General features: G+C 36.8%; 5 protein-coding genes across 9 annotated transcripts; 1 reads left to right on the top strand and 4 right to left on the bottom strand.

Moving 5' to 3' along the window:
- Positions 1–1,706: 1,706 nt before the first annotated feature.
- On the bottom strand, positions 1,707–3,839 carry LOC129240410 (ADP-ribosylation factor GTPase-activating protein 1). Of its 2 annotated transcripts, XM_054876178.1 has the most exons (7): positions 3,637–3,837; positions 3,005–3,573; positions 2,827–2,941; positions 2,681–2,770; positions 2,448–2,507; positions 2,231–2,360; positions 1,707–2,161 (listed from the first exon to the last, which is right to left on the bottom strand). In XM_054876178.1, the coding sequence occupies exons 1-7, from the start codon at positions 3,694–3,696 to the stop codon at positions 1,836–1,838; spliced, it is 1,350 nt and encodes a 449-aa protein (XP_054732153.1). In that variant the 5' UTR covers positions 3,697–3,837; the 3' UTR covers positions 1,707–1,835. The 2 variants fall into 2 exon arrangements, with proteins under 2 accessions (XP_054732153.1, XP_054732154.1); XM_054876179.1 differs by lacking the exon at positions 2,448–2,507 and having other exon boundaries at positions 3,637–3,839.
- Positions 3,840–7,461: 3,622 nt separating this feature from the next.
- On the top strand, positions 7,462–8,550 carry LOC129240412 (nucleoside-triphosphatase THEP1). 3 transcript variants are annotated; one of them, XM_054876184.1, is made up of 5 exons: positions 7,462–7,498; positions 7,563–7,724; positions 7,819–7,894; positions 7,947–8,106; positions 8,160–8,550. In XM_054876184.1, the coding sequence occupies exons 3-5, from the start codon at positions 7,852–7,854 to the stop codon at positions 8,533–8,535; spliced, it is 579 nt and encodes a 192-aa protein (XP_054732159.1). In that variant the 5' UTR covers positions 7,462–7,498; positions 7,563–7,724; positions 7,819–7,851; the 3' UTR covers positions 8,536–8,550. The 3 variants fall into 3 exon arrangements, with proteins under 3 accessions (XP_054732159.1, XP_054732158.1, XP_054732157.1); XM_054876183.1 differs by having other exon boundaries at positions 7,463–7,498; positions 7,563–7,717; XM_054876182.1 differs by having other exon boundaries at positions 7,464–7,498; positions 7,563–7,894.
- On the bottom strand, positions 8,509–10,337 carry LOC129240409 (DNA-directed RNA polymerase III subunit RPC5). The gene is made up of 4 exons (XM_054876177.1): positions 10,139–10,337; positions 9,256–10,075; positions 8,988–9,202; positions 8,509–8,917 (listed from the first exon to the last, which is right to left on the bottom strand). The coding sequence occupies exons 1-4, from the start codon at positions 10,175–10,177 to the stop codon at positions 8,594–8,596; spliced, it is 1,398 nt and encodes a 465-aa protein (XP_054732152.1). The 5' UTR covers positions 10,178–10,337; the 3' UTR covers positions 8,509–8,593.
- A 4,253-nt stretch (positions 10,338–14,590) lies between these two features.
- LOC129240413 (uncharacterized) lies at positions 14,591–15,774 on the bottom strand. Of its 2 annotated transcripts, XM_054876186.1 has the most exons (3): positions 15,426–15,774; positions 15,288–15,348; positions 14,591–15,228 (listed from the first exon to the last, which is right to left on the bottom strand). In XM_054876186.1, the coding sequence occupies exons 1-3, from the start codon at positions 15,646–15,648 to the stop codon at positions 15,156–15,158; spliced, it is 357 nt and encodes a 118-aa protein (XP_054732161.1). In that variant the 5' UTR covers positions 15,649–15,774; the 3' UTR covers positions 14,591–15,155. The 2 variants fall into 2 exon arrangements, with proteins under 2 accessions (XP_054732161.1, XP_054732160.1); XM_054876185.1 differs by having other exon boundaries at positions 14,591–15,348; positions 15,426–15,768.
- Positions 15,775–16,590: 816 nt separating this feature from the next.
- LOC129240800 (importin-7) lies at positions 16,591–22,431 on the bottom strand. The gene is made up of 14 exons (XM_054876800.1): positions 22,143–22,431; positions 20,802–21,037; positions 20,641–20,741; positions 20,189–20,585; positions 19,950–20,126; positions 19,742–19,887; positions 19,578–19,687; positions 18,779–19,466; positions 18,470–18,693; positions 18,235–18,411; positions 18,046–18,179; positions 17,776–17,978; positions 17,455–17,721; positions 16,591–17,385 (listed from the first exon to the last, which is right to left on the bottom strand). The coding sequence occupies exons 1-14, from the start codon at positions 22,239–22,241 to the stop codon at positions 17,189–17,191; spliced, it is 3,156 nt and encodes a 1,051-aa protein (XP_054732775.1). The 5' UTR covers positions 22,242–22,431; the 3' UTR covers positions 16,591–17,188.
- Between the last annotated feature and the right edge of the window lie 821 nt (positions 22,432–23,252).

The raw sequence follows: 23,252 nt of genomic DNA, 5'->3' as shown, positions 1-23,252 counted from the left end.
ATCATTATAACCTAACATGGGCCCGTCGCTGTCAGATTTAATATTTAATGTTTCCCATTGCAATAACAACCTGTAACAAATATCCATGTAAATGCTGTTTTTAGAGACCAATAACGTTTCATCTTTTCTGTGACTTAAGCCGAAATTAGTGGTGCTGTATGCTGCCATAACACCATGCAGCATTTGTCGATTAGTCATAAAGACACTAAGTCAATTAATTTTGCGCCATTCTTTTCTAACATTAAAATTTGTATCGCAAATATCAAAACAAATGTAAAATATTTCACAGCTGCTCACGGTTACGAGGAAAAACCAAAATTCAATAGATGCATACGGGACGGCACGTCTAATCGTTTATCAGAACAGCTGACTGGTATGGTTACGGTTATGGCACCACTAGTCGTGGCTTTAAGTTGAACCTGTGAACGAGTAAACGTACAAATAAATATGCAATCAAGTTGTGTTGCTATTAATTTATGAGTTTTCTTTGGCAATCCAGTAATAGAACTATCGAGGAATTGTAGAGAAATATTTTATTTTGAAAAACTAATAATATGTTTGGTTGTATGCGAAAAAGATGTAATATATAATTTTTAATACAGTGTATTTATATATAACAAACCAAGGTAACTTGGTGAGACGGCAGTCGGTCGAGGTAACCAGGTCATACATATGTCCTTGATGTGAAGGCACCCCCCACTACACTAACCACCTTTTCACATGCCCCACCAAACCCACTCATCAAAACCCCTCTCCCTCTGGACCCAACCTGTCGAAACAGCAAGTTTTCTAGGCCTACCTTTAGATGAGTTAGACGAAGACGACCGGTGATTTACACTACACTGACAGGGTTTAGTATCACTGATACGTTTCCACGACAGTCGGTTCTACGTTATCGAAACGACCCGGATTTATATCCGGTCAAGGACTGTCACTCCAGCAGCATTCCCCGTATGTAAGTATGGGGAATGTTTATGCTGTTACAACAACAACAACAACAACAGTATCACTGATACAGCAACAACAACCAGGAAAGTAGACACTTGCTATTCGACAGCTTTGCAATTAAAATGCAATGCTATATGATACTTTTCCAAATGCCTTATATTTAGGTATTAAATAATTTTAAATTACGTATAAGTAATTTGATAATAAATAATCATATATATAAAACTTAATACTTTGCAATTTTTCATCAACAAAAAAATCTCGAATCTCATATTTATTCAAAATAGGCATTTAAGTCTTATGATTTTATATGCTTTATTGTTAATTATCTAAAAAGTATCTAATCTTTGATATTCGGATAAAAAAGTGATAGTTTTTTGTGGTTCTTAAAAAGCAGATTTCTGAGATCGGTAACGGGGATTGAATGGTCGTGGTATTTTTATAAAGGAAGAACATGTGTATAACTTATACTTTGCACTCCTATTCTATTCCAACCAAATAAGTTTCGACCCACTTTTTGTTAAAAGTGAAACAGAGTAGATATTAGGGACTTTGTGTTTGCGTGTTGATATGCTTACACACATACTTGTACATAAATATTTCTAGAACAATCGGAATCATTTAAATATTTCAATTACACAAAAGCTAAAAATTAAATAATGATAAAAAAACTCTATATACATGGTAGACCAAATCTCCAAATATTATTAGACGAATTCACAAAATAAAGAAGTTGCTCAACTTCAAGATCACCTTACTTAATTTTAGTGCAAATTTTCCGTATTACGGATATTTATTTAAATTGAGTCATTTTTACATAATTCCGATGGTCGACACATTTAGAAGTATAAGAACGTTTTAAATAATTGGAAAATTTAATATTTTATTTAGTTCATTAACAAATCCCAAGCAGCATCTTCCTCCGTCGCTTTTCCATCCTTGATATTCTTATTGGGCACACTTTTAACATCAATATTACTAAATCCTTCGCACAATTTTTGAGAAGTCGTTTGAAGTTTCAAATTCTTACGAACTGGAACGGTATCCAGTTCATCACCAGAACTTTTTGTTGGTTGATAAGAATTTTGATATCCCGCTGCGTCGAATCCTGTCCAGTCATTATCGTTCATTTCCCCCAGTTGATGGTGGTATGAATTCGACTGAGTCATAGTTGGCTTTGACGTACTATTTTCCCAATCCCAGTCACCGTCCCCTGCAATTAAAGTAATGTGGCATTATCGAAAAGGTTATCTATTTTTGCATAAACTTTCGGAAAATTTACCCCCAATGGAATGTGAGCGCTGATAGGAATTATCATTGCAGCCATTGTTGTTTCCAACTGCATTAAATTGACTGGACGCAACATTGTTTCCGCCAATATTGCTCCAACCTCTTTTACCAATATCTGATACCTAAGAACACGAACAGTAGACATAAAGATTAAAGTTAAAGTAAACAATTAAAAATAAAAACAAACGTTTTCTTAATTGAACACAAACCTTGCAAGCTACGTCGGAAACGTGACCTTGGACGGTTTCTAGTAAACCGCCTTCTTTAATCTAAAAAAAATCATAACAAAAATAAAAAAATAAACTCCACTACTTAGTAATTATGGCAGGATTAGATAAATCAAAATAATTGAAGGATAACTTAAGAAATTAATAAGCCATAATCGCAAAGCTGAATATGAAAATAATAAATTTAATTTCAAAACAAAACAACCCCAACTGACCTTTGACGAGGCCAAGCTTACTGTCGTGACAGCTTTCTCCTTGGCCGTACTAGCAATTTTCGATGCCCCTGCCGAAAACAAGCTCCAACCCTGTTCAATGAGAATATAATATTTTCTTAAACTCTTCTATATAAAAAAAACATTACCGAAGCCAAAGAAGAGAGCGTCGAATCTATAATTTCCTGAGACTGAGTCTTCGGTGGAGGATCGCGGGAATACCCGAAGCCAGAATATTTTCCGCCTTGACTTGGAAGCAAATTACTAGAAAAATTTTAATAGTAAAATTAGAAATATTATCAATTATAGCAAGTAGATTTCACCAACTCTGGTCTTGATGCATTCTCCATTTTTCGGCGCTCGAAGAACTCTTCTTTTTGCTCCTTGAACGCTGGAGTATTAAACTGTTGATAATTGTTTGTGTGTAAGCCACCACCCATGTTTGTTTCTGTTTGATAACCACCATCAGAGCCCTGTGACCCGCTGCTCTTAGAGTGGGACATATATCTGGTATTTGTATCACCCAAACAACCACCTTCGAGAGCACCAGAAACCGAAATACGGTTTTGTGCATCCGCAAAGTCCCATGATTTGCCCTGAGCTAAAGTGGATATTTTGTCGCGGTACAAGGCAGCAGCCCTAGAATTGTAACGTTGTGCAATAGGTGCACGATCGTCCCAGTCAGGTTGTTCTTCAAAAAATTCTCGAGCTTTACTGTTCCCTCCAACCTTCATCTTCTCCAATTCAATATCTTTCCACTTATCCATAGTTACTGAACGCACAAACGATATATGCACTCCTAGGCCTCGATGCTTGCCCGAACATTCCAAACATATCCATATGCCATACGTCACTGAAACCCACTGCGGATTATGTGTGCCGCACTCAAAGCATTTCTATATACACATGTATTGAAATAATTAAGTATAATCCCTGGGCTAATTGAAATGGAAACGAACCGAGTTTTCAGCCTGTGGTTTTAACTCCTGAAGAACGCGCCGAGTACGTGGACTAGCCATTATAAAGATTTTACTTAAAATACAATTAATGTCATACGCAAGATACAAAATTTCAACTCAACATATTTCAGCCGTAAAATTTTCTTATTGTCAAGTACGAGGGGTAACAGAAAGAACAAAAAGAAATTGTTGACGTGTGAGATTCAGTGTGCCTTCTTTTTATTTATTTCCCAGTCTTTGGTCTTAAATTATGACGGGTAAATATTTTGACAAACCCTTTGTTCATAATCAAAATGGAATATGCCCGCTTTGGAATATTCATATCCCAACTACGAATTACATGCGTATGCATGTTTCTTAAATAATTTTTATTTCATAATAATATGATACTTTCTAATATTTCTATTACATTTCACTCTTTCAGGCAGTGTTGGCAAATTCTGAATTTCAAACAGACTTAAATTGAGAAATAAAGCGTTCTACCGCACTCAAATTTTTGGGTCGGGTTTAGTGTAATGCAACATAGGCAATTTTAGACAAAGTATAATGATTTATTTAATGAAACTTGGTGAAGATGTTAGGGAGTGCTATTATTGCGTTCTAAGTGCCTTCGATAACTTTACTATAGTTAGCACATAATCATTTTTTTTCTAAAATTCGCTTAAATTCATTAAATATACAGCCACACTGTTTTTACCTGTTTTTATACCTGTATACGTCAAAATACTCTGGATGGCGTAGCCGGAGTTGGACTGATGAGGGTTATTTTTCTGAAGTGCGGCCAAAGACCGCCCTGCAGAAAAAATATCACGGGGGCTTATCGAAACCATACGATACACCTATGAACGGTGCATTTTCGTTTTCAAACACTTTATTATTTTTTGTGATATCTTTTATATCATTCTTTTCAAGTTTCTATGAGTTATAGACGTGCATAACATAATGTAGAAAATCGCGCCGTTTTTATTTCAAATTTTCTCTTGCGACGCCTCCGAACGGCAGATGGTTTTTTACCAGGAGCTTTTTCATAATAGCAATACACTCGGTTTGTCATTTCCTGCTGAGCGGCAACCGCTATTAGAAACAACTTTTTCAATTAGTGTTTCGTGCCACCTTCCTTCCTGATCTGAGGAAGCTGTGTACTTTCCAATGGTAGTCACGAACCAACGCCCGCTACGGCCGTCCAAAATGCAGTACTAAATGCACAGTCATTCATACAAAATTCCCTACCATATTGCAACTAAAAGCCAAACATTATTTGACGCTTTTCACACTGAGTGGAAAGTGAAGTCACAACTCAATACGCCTTGAAGACAAGCGTCCTAGTCACACCAGGTGTGGAGAGGTCACAGGTGTGGAGAGGTCAGGAATTACATCCTACAAGAGCTAACCCTGTCTCTTGCAGAACACTGCGGAGGGTGTTCCGTCCTGAGGGAATCCGAATTACAGTCTTGAGTTGGGGCACCAGAGAGATGATTAATTTAGCACAAAGAACGATACAATGGCAATTACATCCAAAAGCCTTTTCATGAAACCAAATGACCTTGGATTATTTTAGGCTTAAACTCAGCTCGAACCGAAACATCGAAGGCAGGTGAAGAAAGCGGTTTTTGTTCTGTATTCAGCCAAATTCCGGGCTAGCACGGCAAATCCATGACTACCCTGGACATCAAAATGGGATAGACGGCATACATACAAATAAAAGAGGAGATTTGCTTCTTGAAGCATTCACGCAACTCCACATTACTATTCTAAATACCGGGTCAACTTATACCTATAGGAAGAGGGCAGTGGGGTCAATCATAGACATTACCCAAGATCAAATGGAGAGTGAGTGAGAGCTACACCCACAGCGATCATCAGGCTACCATAATGGGAGTTACCGAAAGAAGCTTAATAGAGAAGTCCTTCAATACATGTTTGTGCAAATGTCAATAGTTAGTTTGCCGAGAAGAGAACTAAACTCCTAGTAGAAGGGCTATGAGAAGCTTGCGACGCTGCCATACCCAGGCGAGAAATGCGTAAACACATATCTCCGTGCTACTGGTGGAATGAAAACATCAAGCTACTAAGAACAAATTGCATCCGCCCTAGACTTAAGATGCAGCGCAGTAGAGGGATACTCGATTTTGGGCGGACAATGTCAATATTTCAGATCAGCAGGACAGTCATTAAAAACAGTTATTAAAATTAGCAAACAAGTTGCAAACCCTTGTATTTTACCCAAGAGAAACAAAAAGCCTGCGGAACCCAGGACCTACCGACCAATGGGAAAAATTCTTGAGAAAATTATCTACGACAGCCAAAATCCATCTTTCGCAAAAGATAAAGGTATTTTGTCCACGTGCCAGTTCGGCTTCAGGAAATCTCGCTCAACAGTGAATGCAATCAGATGCGTGGTGAAAGAAGCAACAAAAGTCATTGAGGTCAAGACATGGCATGGTGGGAGAAAAAATATTGTGCTATGGTAGCTCTGGACGGCAAAAACGCTTTTAACACAGCTAGCTGGCAGCTTACACTAAAAACCGTCATAAATGTGAAGTCTATTTTTCGAATCATAAACTAAGGTTTACAACCGACAAAAGCATTGAGGAGCACAATGTAACAGTAGGGGTCCCCCAAGGACCAGTTCTAGCCCCACTACTATGGAACCTTATATACGACCATGTACTTAGACTAGGAATGCATCCGAGATCGAAAGTTATTGGATTCGCGGATGCATCGAGGTGGTAATAGTGACAAAACACCTCCAAGAAATTGAGAGGATCGCCAGCGATTCAGTAAGTAGGATCAAGATTGAGGAGTACAATGTAACAGTAGGGGTCCCTTGTGCAAGGCAACATTAGATGTACCATGGCGCCCACTTGTTATGTAACTAAGCAGACCTGGCCTAGAAAGAATGAACACAGAACTACGTTCCTCACCAATCTAGGTCGAATTTCCATTGGTACAGTTGCTTGTATAGTCGCAGCTGCGGAAACGAAGAAAATGTGGACAGCGTAAAACACTTCTTCTGCAACTCTCTCAATCTTGCCAGAACACGATATAGCAGACATACTTCTGTGGATGTCTGGCGGAATAGGAATCGAGAGCCATCCACAGTATTTTATCGTTTATCTGAAAGGCAATTATGAATTAGAGGTGAAACTTGAGTCCAAACTACTGATATCACCATAGGCCTTCAGACAATCTTATGGAAAGTGAAGAACCACCGAAACCTAACCTAACCTAATGGGGCACTATAAACACGTTTCGAAAAAGCAATGTTTGAAAGTTCTAAATGCTCATTTAAGGCTCAGCATGTACCCCGCATTACGATCTCAATCACCTTAAGGTGTTTTTCAAGGTTTAAACATAATTTTATTTAACTTAGGCCGACCTACCATTATCAGCAACACGTTTTTCTTGTTGGCCAAAACTCAAAATTTGAAGGTCTATTACTGATGCTCATATGATTAGCTGCCGCAATATTGCAGAAGTTATTTCGCTCCGAACGTGTTGAAAATATATGTATGTATACTTTTGGACCTATAACTTCGTTTAATTTGAACTTAAGCTAAAACCAATAAATAAATAATATTAGAATTTGTATACGGTTGTAAGGTATACGGATGTATATGTAAGAATAATACTTTTATAATACATCTACAAAATATAAATTAGAAAATTAGAGACTGTGAACTTAAAACTAAGATCTAACAGTCAGATATACAAAGGCAGTAAGTCCAAATATATGTAGCTTCTTATGATTACATTTAAGACTTGATGAAAAATGTAAGGCTCTTGAAGATAGTACAAACGAGTAAAAACTAGTGAAAAAATAAATAAATATATCGAGAAAAAAGGCAGTTAAATCGAAATTGTATTCAACTTACAGAATTTGTTAAATAAAAACTCACTTTTCCTTTTTCATTTCAATTGTGCAGTGAAAACGTTTACTTTACGCTGGATTTGGTAGTGACGGCCATCAGATTGTCAAAATTTAACTGACAGAACATGACTCTGGCATTGTTGCAGAATTTGTGGCACAGAACGTGATGCGTTATCTATGGTGATGCATTCTCGTCATAGATAATTTCTCGTAAGAAGTAACACTGATTCAGCTCCACCACACTCAATATCTAAGTTTCTATAAAAACTAAGTTAAGTCTAAGTCTTTGCTAACACAACTCTTATTCTTAGGAAAAATTCCAATCAGCTGTTTAAAAGCTTTTAATGGAGCAAGGATATAATACAATTTTAATATCGGGTCTACCAGGTACTAAATACGTAATAAAAGTGGTGTAAGGATACATGGTTAGCTTTTAAAGGTGTGGGTAAGACGACGTTGGTGCGAAAAATATGCGATGATCTTCGAGTATCTTATGATTGTCGTGGCTTTATTACGGAAGAAGTACGGAGTGATCAGACGCTTGCTCGTGTCGGATTTGATGTAGTGACGTTGTGTGACAAGCGCTCGATATTGGCAAGGTCTATATTTTATATGGATCGAAAATAGCATTGTAATTAGAAACCATTTCCAGAGAGCGCTGCGCAAATAATGAACGAATGGCGAAATTGGGAAAATATTCTGTTTACGTAAATGATTTCGAAAGACTTGTTCTCCCTCTGCTTGGCCACCCCAATCCTAAACAAGATCTTCTGGTGATCGATGAGATTGGAAAAATGGAATTAAAAAGCAAAAAATTTGAAATTGCTGTAAGTGAGTTAATTGATAAAGTTCCAATTTTAGCAACAGTACCACTCCAACAACGTGGGAATCTTAAGCTTGTAGAATATCTGAAAAACTCCTCTAAATCACGCTTGTTTGAAATAAGTGTAAATAACCGCGATGACATCAAGGATGAAATTGTAAAATGCCTTAAACAACGGTTAGGAAAGCCTTCAATAAAAATATGAACTTTTTATTTTAAATTTGGTGCACAATTAGTATATGTTTAAGTAAATGTAAACTTTCTTAGGAGAATTCCCCTTGAGATGATTGGGAAGGCTGTAGTTTAAGTTCTCGAATTGACCTTTTTCGAGAACGCTTGGGCGACTTTTCAAAATCCATCTCATTATAAGTTTGTTCTGTCGCACGCCACACCATTTCCTGTCGTTGTACAAGTTCCGGATATCTTTGTTCAAATTCTTTGTTGGGTGTGACGAGCAACTCCCACTTTTTTTCAGAATTTAGTCGTGCAACTGAATGTAGAACCTCCGCAGCTTCGTCGGGCGGTAGTTGTGTAGCCGAAATTACTTGGCGGCGGTAAAGGTATTTTACACGGGAAAATCTAAAAAGCTAATCAAAAGAAAATATTGGAAATAACAAAAATGAAGTTTTAATTTTATTATTATTTTATGAAATTTACCACATAATCACGAGCGCGTATCATTAATTCAGATGATACACCATTTGAGTTAGATAGAGTATCGGCAGGGTAAATTATATCCGATTGAGGTACCCAATTTCCATGGATTAATACTCCAACTTGGGGTAGAGCACGTAGTACTTTTTCACTTGGTACACTAGAGTCACTGCATTCCTGAAGTATTGAACATATATCCTCAAAACTCATCATTCGTACTGTAAAATATAGTTATTATTAAAAAAATTTAAAATAAAACAACAACACTTACCATCTTTTAGAATTACTTTGAGTTGGTCTACAAGAGGCATTGACTTTAGACGAGCTTTGCTGATGACCGTAGGTGGGAGGACAGCATCTATTCCTTGATCTTTTCCATCGTCCGGTAAAAGTTTCTTCACGTACTTATGTGAATCTAATTCTAAAGCTAAGTTTATTTGTTGGTTTGTTGCGAATAACTTTTGTCTTTCAAGTTCTGCTGTGGGTGATTTTCGCGGATGCCAATATGTCTCGCACCATGATTCTTCATTGCTTCGTTTTACAAAATTTGCATATCCTTGCTTCTCTTTAGTTTTCGTTTTTTTATTACCAACACCAGTTTTTGCAAATTTGACGGTAACTTGTTGTAACTCTTCTTCGTCATCTTCATCATTGAGCGCTTTTTGTTCAGCCTTTATACGTTTGTCTTCCTTATCAAAATGCGATAATGAGGGCCGTAATTGTAATATGCTTGCTAGAGGCGTCAAATGCAGCTCTTTATCGGAAATGATGCCAACTACGTATCTATCAACATCATCCACCGAACATGTGCTAGTAAACGACTGTTTGTCCATAATGCCCCTTTTATATGTAGGACGTTCACCTTTCATTTGACATTTACCATCAGAAGCCAAAGCGAATTGCTCACCTTTAAACCGATCATAGAAATGAGACTCTGTATTTAATGCGAAGTCTACTTTTACTTCTTGATTCAGTGGTTTTACACAACAATTTACCACAGCCGAATTATCAAAGTTGCTTATTTGCGTCTTTGTCGGGTACTGGAACAGATATAAGTTCTCCTGAAGGTTCTTCGACAGGAAAACGGGAATCTGTAAATCATATGTAACAATTTTAAGCAATCAAATTAGATTTCAATCAAAACTCTTACAAACCTCTTCTACTACATCATCGTCGGCGCATTGGTTCAACATTATAAGATATTCAACTAAATACAATATTAATATATTTTAAACGACACTTTTTATAAACATGCGATTATTATATGCCTAAAACTTGTGTTTATACAATACATATATTTGGCATAATAGTGCGAGCGATGCTACCAGCCCGAAAATTAAAAGTCGATAAAGTCCGACGAGCGGTTTCGTCAACATAAACGTAAATGCGAATGAAAGTGGATGTTTTTACGTTCTCATAGGCACCCTGCACCATCAAATTATTTATCGAAGTTAATTTGACGGGTTGCCCTCACACGCATCGAATAAATAGTGTAATTTCAGCATCCTCTTCGTATTGAAGATTTGTTAATACAAGATAATCAAAATGAGCAATAAGTATGTTTGCATTATATATTAATTTTGTTCGTTTGTTAAAATTAAAGATACAAACTAATGGCAACACATCTTGCTTTATTTACGTTCAACACTTGCTGGCAGACGTTTCACGAATTTGGTAATTATCTAGTTAACAGGCGAGATGCCAAATATTCCAAATTTTATTTGTATGAAAATATTATGGTTCATCATAAATAGAACTAATATTTTTTTCTTTAAAATTTTGATGCATTTTTTCTCCACACGTTATAAATTTTCGAGCAAATAAAAATTTGGCAATCTAATGTTCAAAATGTGCTTCTGCCCGCCCGCATTTCGGTATTTTTTAGCGGAGCTCGTTCGATGTTTTGAGTGTGAGCTTCACTTGTTGAGTCCACAAAATGACCCTGAAATGCTCATACGCTTTCCAGTGATCCAAAAAAATTGTAGTACCCGGTGCAATCTTCTTCTTCAAAACCTTCAGAGCGTTTATTTGTCTCGCGATTCGACTGGTACTAGAAACATTTTTTTCGAGCCCCTTTCAAATCCCCCAAATACCTATTGCCCTTCAATGGCTCTTCCTCTATTGTATTTTCCACGACCCATTCGAATGTAGGCACTCCACAGCAAAAAAATAACAGTAAGTATGAAGCATAGTGTACCACCACGCTTCACAACTTACCGAAATTTTAAAAGTTGACTTACATGCCATTAAAGTACGTTCACATATGCAGTAATTTGCAATAAATTCACAAAATTAATCTACCCTTTCACATATGGCAGATTACCTGCAAAATTGACAATAAGCTATCAATACTGTTTTGAAAGGCTTTTTTTCATAGAAATTACTTTGGTACAATATTTTGGAGTTTTTGTTTGTTTAAGTATTATTAACGATAGCTAATTTAATTGCGAAGTTGGCTCCAACTGTAGGAAATCCGTGAACGACGTTTACTGAGGTTTCAAAAAATTATGGCAGCAATACGCATGCGAAATTCGATATAACATTTTATAATAAGTAATAAGAGCACAAAACGTTTATGGACATACGCCTTTTTCTGTTATATGACTGAATAAATAATAATACCTAACAAACATTTTATTAGAATTATGTCTAATAGTTTTTACTTTGATGTTTCTCTTTACATTCACAAAAATAATTATCTATCACAGAAAACCCTGTGTGTATGTGAAAAAGTATGGATTATTTTATAATCTCAGATTTCGGGAGAGAAATTTTGTATGGGTAATCTCGCTTTTTAATTACGGATTGGGAGTTAAGCACGAAAAAGTAGATATTCTACTTATATGTGAACGTATTATAAAACGCATTTCAGTTAAAACTAAAAGCTGGTTTAAAATCATTTTTCAAAATTCTATCAATTATAGATATCTTAAAACTAATTTCCAGCGAAAATGAGAGAGAACAGAGCTATCCATATGACAATGGAAAAATATGAAGATATATACCCAGAAATATGAGTACTTTAATTAGTCCACCCTGTCTCCTATATATTTGTGCTCTCGTATATTTTCGCTTTTTCTGGTCGGTACTACATCATCCAAAAGCACAAAATCTTACAATATTCTCTGACTAGGAATTATATTAACTGTGTTCTTTTACACGCCGGGGACTTTTTACCCCATCCCCGGAGTTCTCAGAGGGGCCCGACTCGAGAGTAATTCGAATTATACGAATTAGACATAATTGGAAAGGGCCCGCATTTGCAATTTTCCCCCGGGGCCCGGATATGCTCTCTACGGCCTTGACTATAACTATAACGCGGCCGCCGGGATGGGTTGGTGTGTGACTGCTATTCGGAATTCGGAGAAAACGTAGGTTCAAATATCGGTGAAACACCAAAATAATGAAAAAGTTTTTTTCTAATAGAGTTTGCCCCTCGGTAGGCAATGGCAAACTTCCGAGTGTATTTCTGCCATGAGAAAGCTCCTCATAAAAAAATATTTGCCGTTCGGAGTCGGCTTGAAACTATAGGTCCCTCCATTTGTGGATCAACAAGACACACACCACAATTAGAGGGAGCTCAGCCCAACACCCAAAAAGGGTGAAGGGCCAATTATATACATATATTTAATATATATTTGTATTTATATATATAACATAGTTAAAAATACGTTTGTTATAAACACAATTTCAATCGTTAAAACGTTTCTTAATTTCTCTATGTGTGGAGTTGCCTGATCTCCTATCGGGCGCGTCCCAGGTGGTGAATAGGGAAGCCTGGCATCATAATAGTGGCCATCCCAGCTGGCTTAGGTTCCAACACTCGTGTGATGACTCAAAGTTGGCATAGAATCAGGGTGCCATCCGCGAATCAAACTGGCTAGGGAGGAGTCCCGAACAAAAACCGAGAAGGTAATGGAAAACGATGGATTAATTACTCCAGGTGGAACCCACACAAGTAGCAATCCACCCGCTACGGCGGAAGGGGCATGGATTCTGGAGGCCCCAACCACTACCCAAGTCTCTCAGCTCTATGAGCAAGAGCGCATCCTAGAGGAGACGGGGGTTGCTATCGCAATGCCCTCTTCTTCAGAGACAGAAAACGTTTCCCAGTTTCGGAGGGCCTGAGTTGTGAGGCTGCTTCGGTGGCGGCGCGACCTCCCAAAGAAGCCGGGAAATCGACTTTTTTACTTCGACTTCGACTTTTTTATCTTTATTTTGATCTTATCGCGCTCCATTGCTTGTCGTGTTATATACCATACTGCAGCTGTCTAGTTCACAAGTGTCAAATATCACATAATTGACGTACGATAGGGCGATTAATTCTACGCCACCTTGTATATATATTTATACATATAGTACATGTATAATCAGACCTCACATCTTTTTCGGGATTTGACTGAGCTCCTGCTATTTGTGGTGTGCGTCTTGATGTTTTTCCACAAATGGAAGGCCTTACAGTTTTACGGCGCCTCCTAGCGGCAAATAATTTTTGAATGAGGAGTTTTTTCTTGGCGGAAATACATTCGGAAGTTTGTTGTTATTTGGCGATCGCTAATAGAAAAACTTTAATACTTTCGAATAGTAGTCACCTCTACGGCTATTATGGACACCGTATACGCACTTTAGAAAAAAATCAGTTCAGTGGTAGATATCAGCTGAATATCAAGAAGAAAATAAGTGTAAAGGCAGGATTGCCACGGCATCATACGGTCGCAGTAAGGAAAACAAAATAGGGACATGTTTAAGCAGCCAAAGAAGCTGTGACACCGAGGCGAAAGAGAGAGACATTAGCATCGAATTAGATTCTACGTACCGAAATGATTTGAGTTGTTCCTGACTTTGTCCTCATGCTGCTTCCGTTATCTTTTTCCGTCTCCTCCAACCGCAGAGTGAGAGCAAACAGCAACTTTTGAGGTGATGCAGCCGACCTCCATAAACAAATCAACAGCACAGCAGGATCGACGCAGGCGCCACCAGCCGAGTAGCATTAACAGTTTTGAGTGCATCTGTAACGGAATCCAGAGCAAGATCGCAGAGACAACCGATTACATGAGCCGACATGCAATATTGATAGCTGCGATCTAAGAGACAAAATTGGTAGCTCATTGTTTTTTAATGGGGATGGCTACTATGTGCATACGAAAGATTATAAACGAGGCAGAAGCACAAACGATAACTAACTTTAAGATAGAGCACATACGAGGTGCGACAGGTGAGTTCCAGGAATTTCTCAATTAAAAACTAGCGAATTAGTTAAGCCCAAAAATAGTTTTTCTCTAACTCTACACAATGACTCCGACGTTGCCACCACGATTTGAACCAACTATGATAATCCGCTAATGTTAATTCGTTCTGCACATATCCAGCTTCTTGAACCATCTGAGATCAGCACTGGCAGACGTCATAACTCATATTTAATGAAAAATGCCGTTATTTACAGGCATTCAAAAGAATGGCATACAATTTTCGTGCATTTTGCTTTAATTGAATATTATTTTATATCATTTATAATATTTATTTCATTAATTGTTGTTCCCCTTATTTCAAGAGATTACCTAGAGCTCTGTCGAAGTTTTAGAGGAGTGAGAGATAGATCATGTTGTTGTTGTTGTTGTTGTTGTAGCAGCATAAACATTCCCCATATTTACATACGGGGAATGCTGCTGGAGTGACAGTCCTTGGCCGGATATAAATCCGGGTCGTTTCGGTAACGTAGAACCGACTGTCGTGGAAACGGGAGATAGATCATCGTTAAGTTTGGTGAATATTTTTTTTAGTTCGGAGATGGCACACCTCCGAAACAGATTTGTATTACGCCAAAGGGTGCCACTACACAGCACTTCCTAAAAAATGATGAAGGATGTTTTAGGTGTTGGCAATTTTCGCACAACTAGTGTGTGGAGGGGTGCTGCTGTTTTTCATTTTCATTCGGCCTTTCCATCGCCGCGGATTGGTATAGTTTTATTCGTTAATTTGAACATTTCACAAAAATAATATACAGGACACAAGTTTTCGAAAATTAACAATCTGGGCTATAGCCCCAATTTAGTTGATTAATATTTAGAGTTGTCGAACGCACCTTTTGCGAATGTAATAGTTTTCTTTCTGGTCATAAGCGGTTTACTTTTATTTTGATTTTTGATTTTCTTTTCCAGTGAATAAAACCTTTTAGTCAACTGGCATAACGTCCTCAGCCCCCGATAACGTATTAATTTTATTGCAAAACATATTAAGTACCAAACTAAAAGAATATAGAATATTTGGTCAAACAGCAGAATAATTGCTAAAATCACTTCCAACGAATTCATTGTCGCTTTGTAGTCGTCCAACCACTTATCGGACTGCTCGCCAATTTGTGATACTAACATTATTAATTTAAATTTAATGAGTGGTTGCACATATGTTTTGACTAATCTGGTGTTTTTGTTTTGGCCTTACCTTTAAGATTACCAAGCTCTATGGTTGAGTTAACATCAATCTTAAGGCAATGGAATACATCATCCCATTTTCGATCCGTTGAGAGTTTATCCAAATCTTTACATTGGTTAGACATTGTTCGCGCTCCTTTAAGAGTACAAATAAATTTATTCGTTTTATTTTTATTGACTTTTGCTGATGTTTTCTTGGCTTTTGAAAAAACAAGTTTGCTGCGTATAGGCATAGTAGGTACTTTTCGAATTCAGCAACAAATGCATAATACCACTTTTGCACAGCATAACAAAAAGACTCAGAGTATGCAGGTCTACTCTGCTGGACTATATCCAACAAGATTGTTGTAACAGCATAAAACATTCCCCGTATTTTAATGTTCATCAACAGCTAATCAGGCGCAATAAACGTTTTTACTGCGAAGTTAAATTGAATGATGAAAAGTAGGTTTTTATTTAATAAATACCTCTTTGAAGTTTAATATTGTCTTTAGCGTAAAATTAAGTTCAAATGAAACGAAGTTATGGTCCAAGTTTCTGTAATTTCAGGCAACACGTTCGTAATGAAATAACTTCACCAATATTACGGCAGCCAATCAAATGGGAACCAGCAACAAGCCATCAAAAACAACAGAAGTTTTGTTCAAGACACGTAACAAAAGCGGTAGTATTGCAGCAGGAGTGATAGACTACCAGATTTGTCCTTCAGCTTTGATGAGAAACGAAATTTATAGCGTAACTTCGGTTGCCATGGCAGTAGAATTTTGTTCTGCCCGCAAATTTTATCATCGTCCAATCAGTCGTCATTCAGACGGCAACGAAGAATCATGGCATCAAAGGCTGTGTTGATTTTTTCGTATTTCACCAACTCAATCTCGGCTTTTTCGTAAACAAACCACTGTCATAATTCCGGTGGGATCGATCAGCTGGTCCCTTCAAAATAGCAGTCTGATGTCGGCCACACCTCTGAATTCTGTACACCGTGATGACTAACGATGCATCCTACGATAGTCTGATAGTCGGCCATAGACTGTCACTCCAGTAGTATTCCCCAAACATTTATGGGGAATGTTTAGGCTGTTACAACAGCAAGAACAATATTATCTGTCAGTATTAGTTCAAGAAATCGTCAATTTAACTAAATAGATTTGTTTAAATAATAATTTTAACCCAAATTCGATATATTAAAATAAACGAACTGTATTTATTTCAAAATAAAAAAGTGATAAGGAGTAAACTTAATAGTCAATTAGGTATACGCATATGTATGCTTGTATACTCCTACTTCATCGCCGTTCGCGGTATCAAATGATCTGATTAAATGAGATAATACCTCAAATACTTTATATTTACTTTTAACTACTTTGGAAATTTTTTATAGGTTTAAATGTGATGTTAATACACTAATAATTAATTATGCACCGCGTAATTACCAGCCTTCTCTAATATCTGTTAACAATAGCATAAATTAAAAGACCGTATGAAACCATTCTAGCTGCATAAAATTTTCATTGCCCCGTTATCTGTGTGCTTCATAATTTCATTAGTAGAAAACTATAAGAATCTAAAAGTTCGAACCTCCTTTATGGGAAATATTCCACTGAATATATATAGATATACAACATACATGGTCTTGAGAAATAATTTTATAATTACATTATATTCACCATGATCATCTATACCCTTCTATTCTTTTAATGTATCGCTGAAAATATATTTCTTTTTATATTCTTCAAATAAATGACGCATAGGACGAGCTTATATTGTTCAGTATTAAGAACCGAATTTGAAAGAAGTGGGAACGGTTTGTTGCGGGAATGCGAAACCACCACGCTTCTCAATAAGTTTTGATTCTTTAGCTGCTTTTCGTTGATCGGCGGTGACTACAATCTCTTGCAATGCTTTCGTCTGTTCAGTGGTAAGACCTGTTGTTAGAAGTGAATACCAAGCTTGATCTTGGGCGGACAGAGCTACAAAACGAAATATTTATTATTATTTTTTGTAATAAAACCAATATATGCAACCACTAATTAACTTACCGGAGAAAACTTGTTTAAATGTAACATATTCATCAATCGCAGTTTCATCTTCTTCTTCGTCGATTGGCGTAGTAAAGCCTTCAAGTGCAGTTTCATTAAGATCATCGACTAACTCCTCTTCTTCATCATCAGAGTCCTCGTCATCTTTAATCTCTGCTTTCATTTCGAAACCTGCTTCTGCAGATTTTGTTTTGGACATTTCAGCAATTTGTTCCAAATAGTTCGATGCAAATTCATCTATTTCGTCTTCATCGCTAGATAATGCCTCTGTTGATAATTAAATTTATATAATTTCGTTGGAACCTAATTACCATTACAAACCTTCACAGTCATCCTCATCTTCTTCTTCCTCTTCTTCGTCTTCCGCTTGTGCACGCGATTCATATGCTCGTTTAAGTCCATCGAAAAGGAGAATTAGATTGGGTAAAATTTTCCCTGCTACCTCGCTAAGAACTGGTGGCTTGGCATCACCCAATGAAATAAGAGTGCATAATCCAAGCACACACAATTTTCGATCATGAATTCTACGTAACAAATGTAATTAGATCAGTTGACATAGGATTAAAGTTTCCCCTCCAATGCCTTACTTACCCTAAGAAACAATCAGTATCATGAAGCCACTGCTTAATAAAATGTGATGAAATTGATTCATTATTTGGCTGAGACATTTTTTCCAAGATAGTCAATAGAAGTTGTGGATTGTAATAAAGCGCTGCTATTACTACCTGTAAAACAAAATTTGATATCCATCTTTAAAAACATCTATTTCATATTAATTACCTGTAAACACATTGTACGTAGTTCGGATGACTGCACTTCTCGAGTGAGACGTGACAAAGCCAATTCTACAAACATCGGAATTACAGAGTCAATTTGGCCCTTGCACTGCAAAATTATTACTTCAAGCAGTTTAGCAGCATGGCATTCAGGATCCTCACCAGGGTTTCTTGTTAGCATCTGAAGTAAAAATAGATTAACCAAAATTTGGGGCTGATATCTTGCATGATTTTCCTACCGTCTTGCACATGTCGAACATAGCTAGAAGTCGATTCGGGTTGGAAAGAAAAGCTGGCGTATCAACAGTTACATAATTATGCAACGCCGGCATTATGTCGATAAAATAATCCACACCATCTTTTTTGAAAACCTGATATATCAATTCCATCATTTGCCACATTTCTGGAGATATTGCTTTTGCAGTGAGATCGAACACCAACGAAAATGTCTCCTCATAAAAATCTTTAATGGGGCATAATTTTAATCATTTTCATTCCGTTAATTTAACATACAAACTTATTTTTGAACAAAATATATTATGGCTTACCTGTGATGTTGTTTTGGAATATATGACCAACTACATTAATTACAATTGGATGTAGATTTAACAAGACATCGGGATGATCTTCCATAACATTAAGTAAGGTTTCGATTGTGTTCAATAAACCCATCGCTGTAATGGCCTTCTCATCTGAATTTTCTTCTGATTCAAGAACTTGGCTAAAAGTTGTAGCCAAATGCTGACAAATTTCCATTGCCACAGGTAGAAGCTGTGTGGTAAATGTACACATAATTTTTTGCATAACATTGGTCAGATCCTCATTTTCAGTTTCACGAATAATGGTTAGCAGTTCTTTCGTAATTTCTTTTATTTGGCTCTCCACATATTGGGCGGCATCGTCATTAGTTGATAAGAACATTTGCAAGCCAATGGCTGCTTCAACCTTAACTGGAAGCTCCTTGTCATTGAGCAATGCGTGTATATTCAGACGCATGATTTCTGCCAACACCTGTGGGTTCTTCAATTGAATATCGCAAAAATAGTGGAGGACCCAACATGCCCGAGCACGCATATGACCAGCAGGGTTTTGAAATTCAGGGAAAACGTATGTGGTTAACATAGTTTCAACCTGGTCACGGTAAATACGCTTCTTCAACAGTACATCTGCCAATGTTCCAATCATATGTAACGCTCCGTCTTTTTGTTTATTATCCGCATTCGGTGAGGTTATGATCTGTTAAAATAAACATTTATATGTTAAATTCTATTCGCTGCATCGATTGTATAAGTGATTCACTAGATTAACTCGTGCAGATCAGATGTTATGAATAAACAACAAATATACCTGCATTATAATATTCATAGCCTTTGGCAAAATTCCTTTCCGTTTCTTGCAACAAGTATGTAAGAGAGATTGTGCTGCTGGAACGGGTGTTGCGTAGTCCTCGAATATATCTACGTAAAATATTGATTATATGAAAAGAACTTTAAGGTATAATTTAAACCCACCGAATTTTAATCTCAAGTATTCATGCTGATCAGTCTCCCAAAGCTCTTGGTCAGCATCGGTAAAAGACATAATAGGAAATATTACGTCCTGTACTATAGCGACCATGTGAGGTTTTATTAGTTTCCAAGAAAATGCGTGACTTACACTATTGAGTAAATCAAAGATACTTAATCTAATGTTCACACAATTTCTATATGTATTACTTACGCATTTTTTAAGTAAGCCAAAATATCAGTGAGAACTCGAGGTGATACATAAATGTGATTTCGATACTGGTCCAGAATTTTTAAAAGTACATCCAAAATACCAGATGTAAACGTTGGGAGGTACCATTCTGCAAACTTCTGATACTTCTCACTAACCACGTTTCTTGGGCTGCCGTAGCTGAAAATTTCGGAAAATATTTGCAATGAACTAAATTAAGCTCAAGAATTCAACAAGCATACCGTTCAAACATACGCACTATTATATGTAAGGCCCATTTTTTTACTTTCCACCATGGAAATTCTGGTTTCTCTTCATCGTCAATATGTGAGCAGTCCGGCATTGGTCTTTCGGCAACTTGACGACATATTTCCATCCACTGCGAAAATGTTTCTTTTGTTATAAGATCCAATGGCAGTGTATACTGAGTTAAGGCGTAGTAGATTTTTAAAATTTGTTTCTGCAGCAACATCGACTGCTCGGACTGATCATTCATTAAATTAATCATGAGTTGGTATATCATAGGAAGCAGAAGATTCATTGCTTCATTGAGGGGAACACGCTCCTCTGAACGCTTGTATTCATATGTCTTTACCAATTGGTACATAGTAAGCAGAGCGCCATTCCACCCATTTACATCTAGGAAGTAAATAATAATATAATATTTTTACATATAAATTTTAGTTTCTCTTACCCGGATTTTGGAGATAAATGCTGATATTGTCCACAACTTGCGGCCAACGCCCAGGGAAATCACTCCTAATAATGTGATTTACGCATACTGCCAATTGTACTCTAAAGATAAAAGGGGTTTAAAAAATAAATACTAGAAGAAATGTGTAAATTATAACAAACTTTATAATATCTGGAGCGTGAACAATTGCATCTACAATTGACCCACGTATCATAGCACGGTCCTGTTCATGAATGGAGAAGGGTATTGGCTCACCCGCTTTAGTCTCATGGTCAGACCAACTGTTTGTGACCAGATTTTTTAGATAGATAGCCCCTGCTTGACGTACTGGTTGGTCAACATTGCTTTGCATGACAATTTGCAATATTGTCGGTACAAATCCAATTATTTTATGAATCTGGAAATAGGACAGAATGAACGCAATTAAATACAAACAAATAACAGTGCGTGGCATTACAAATATCGTTTCGCACAATTTATTCTCATACATGTTTGATATTTAACATTTTACCAGTGACACATTTGTTTGTATTCCTTGTAACCCAAGGATGATAGATTACAAGGTTCGATCACTGTGACAGTAACTTTAGCCTCCACACCATAGGAGATTCGGCAGCAGGATTGTGATCTTCCAATCCGGCGTTGTTCAAATGGCAACGAAGTAACATAAATAATGTCTTCTTTGCTTTTTTCTTATACCAGCAAAATAATCTCAGTATTGTTGTAAGCCGACCGCCGTCTTATCCCAAGTGACGTCAACAAATCGTAATGCTACAGTGTGTTTGTAACTGGACAAATACACCCTTTTTGTTGGGCTTTTTGTACAAAGCAAACATTCCATATGTGGAACAGCATCAAGACGCACGCCACAAATAGGAGGAGCTCGGACAAACGCCTAGTAGAAGTGTACGTGCCAATTATTTATGTTTAATATTTAATATTTACAAACCGACGTATCTTAAACCGACGTATCTTAAACCGAACACAAGTACTGAATTACGAGAATTAGTTTCATGGAGATATTGTGTACAAACAAGCCTCATTAAACAATGTCACTATTGTGTAGTTATAATCAAAGGAGTATTTACATACATTAATCTGGCAACACCAAACGAATGCACGTCATGCTCCTTTTCCTTTCAATATTCGCCTTGATCAGGAAATCAAAGATCCAAAGAGATAGAAAATGGCCAGAAGACTTCCAAACTTTGGAATTTTTAATTCCCCAATGAACTATAATCACTTTAAAATAACCACAATGTATAACTATGGCAAAAACTAATATCGATCATTAAAACACGTGTTAACAAATATAAACTATTGTGGCACAGTATTAGAATACAGTTTGCCAATTACGACAAGCACATGGTTCGAGTCGAGGTAAACCCTTTTATTTTCTACCTATTCAACTATTCTCAGGGCTCTAGCTTAAAAAATGGAAACAAAATTAGATTTGATAAAGCGCTTGCTTTAATAACCTCAAATCTTTCAACTACACTTACTTGTGCCAATTGGTCCTCTGCTGCCTTACGTTGCTCAGGATTAGGCTCGATAGTTGCACGGAGCAATTCAGTTAACTTTTGAGCATCCATTTCTATCATTCGTTGCAAAATAACTCACACTCGTCTATATGCAAAAATTATACAAATCAAAGAAAATATGACCGCGGCAACGACAAAACGATGGAAACGAAAGTTAAAAGCGCACCACCCTTGCCGATGTCAAACCAATGCCATTCAACACCGCAAAAAGAACACTACCATTTTAACAAATGCCAACTTCGATTTTGACAGCGGTCAATTCAAGGCGCATTCATTTGCTCCCAAGGCGGGGTTGCCCATTATAACTTTTCTGAACTTTTCCCACTGTTTTGTTTGGCAATTGCAGAATCAACACGTATTTAACAGAACAAAGCGAATTCATTAAAAGCAAAACAAAAACTAAAGGGGGCGACTTCCGAAAATCGCTACCTTATTTTTCGAGATTTGAACAAGTCTTACTTCAGTCACCATAATAAAACAAAACAAAGAAAATATATTTAGTGAATGATTTGTTAATATTGTGATTTGTGATATTGATATTTTTCGTCTGGACAGACTAGCAGTAAAGCACTTAAACACATCAAGTCCATTGTATTACACTCGGATCCCCTTTTTAATTTTCTTTAAATCTACTAAACCTCCGAAGAAATTTGAGTCGATCTTATAATACGTTCACATATAAGTAGATGATCTACTTTTCGTGCTTAACTCCTAATCCGTAATTAAAAAGCGAGATTTCCCATATAAAATTTCTTTCCCAAAATCTGAGATTACAAAATAATCTTAGATAATAATCATACTTTTTGACATACAACGCTGTGTTTTCTGTGTAATAGATCATTATTTTTACGAGTGTAAAGAAAAACGTCAAAGTAAAAACCAAATAAAATGGATGCCGGCAAAGAAAACAGGTTTAAAATTCGTAATTCTAAAAACATGTTCATTCATATAACAGGAAAAAGTGCAAGTCTTCTAATTACTTATTAGAAAATGTAATATTGAATTTCGAATGCGTATTGCTGCCATAATTTTTTGAAACCTCACAAACGTCGTTTACGGATTTCCTCCAAG

The sequence above is a fragment of the Anastrepha obliqua genome, chromosome 3 (assembly GCF_027943255.1).
Source record: "Anastrepha obliqua isolate idAnaObli1 chromosome 3, idAnaObli1_1.0, whole genome shotgun sequence".
Classification (NCBI taxonomy): Eukaryota; Metazoa; Arthropoda; class Insecta; order Diptera; family Tephritidae; genus Anastrepha; species Anastrepha obliqua.
This window is presented reverse-complemented; position numbering and strand designations above follow the sequence as displayed.

Excerpts from the sequence above, each read along its gene's own strand:
- LOC129240410 (XM_054876178.1), bottom strand. The coding sequence starts at position 3,696 with ATGGCTAGTCCACGTACTCGGCGCGTTCTTCAGGAGTTAAAACCACAG. Across the intron at positions 2,942-3,004 it reads GAGAATGCATCAAGACCAGA|TAATTTGCTTCCAAGTCAAG; the intron begins GTTGGTGAAATC and ends AAATTTTTCTAG. Across the intron at positions 2,361-2,447 it reads TTTCCGACGTAGCTTGCAAG|GTATCAGATATTGGTAAAAG; the intron begins GTTTGTGTTCAA and ends TCGTGTTCTTAG.
- LOC129240800 (XM_054876800.1), bottom strand. The coding sequence starts at position 22,241 with ATGATAGAAATGGATGCTCAAAAGTTAACTGAATTGCTCCGTGCAACT. Across the intron at positions 20,742-20,801 it reads CACGCTCCAGATATTATAAA|AGTACAATTGGCAGTATGCG; the intron begins GTTTGTTATAAT and ends TTTTATCTTTAG. Across the intron at positions 17,386-17,454 it reads ATTTAAACAAGTTTTCTCCG|CTCTGTCCGCCCAAGATCAA; the intron begins GTAAGTTAATTA and ends TTCGTTTTGTAG.
- LOC129240409 (XM_054876177.1), bottom strand. The coding sequence starts at position 10,177 with ATGTTGAACCAATGCGCCGACGATGATGTAGTAGAAGAG. Across the intron at positions 9,203-9,255 it reads CAAAGTAATTCTAAAAGATG|TACGAATGATGAGTTTTGAG; the intron begins GTAAGTGTTGTT and ends TATATTTTACAG. Across the intron at positions 8,918-8,987 it reads TACGCGCTCGTGATTATGTG|CTTTTTAGATTTTCCCGTGT; the intron begins GTAAATTTCATA and ends TCTTTTGATTAG.
- LOC129240413 (XM_054876185.1), bottom strand. The coding sequence starts at position 15,648 with ATGCCTATACGCAGCAAACTTGTTTTTTCAAAAGCCAAGAAAACATCA. Across the intron at positions 15,349-15,425 it reads AGAGCTTGGTAATCTTAAAG|TATCACAAATTGGCGAGCAG; the intron begins GTAAGGCCAAAA and ends TAATAATGTTAG.
- LOC129240412 (XM_054876184.1), top strand. The coding sequence starts at position 7,852 with ATGGAGCAAGGATATAATACAATTTTAATATCGGGTCTACCAG. Across the intron at positions 7,895-7,946 it reads TTTAATATCGGGTCTACCAG|GTGTGGGTAAGACGACGTTG; the intron begins GTACTAAATACG and ends TAGCTTTTAAAG. Across the intron at positions 8,107-8,159 it reads AAGCGCTCGATATTGGCAAG|AGAGCGCTGCGCAAATAATG; the intron begins GTCTATATTTTA and ends AACCATTTCCAG.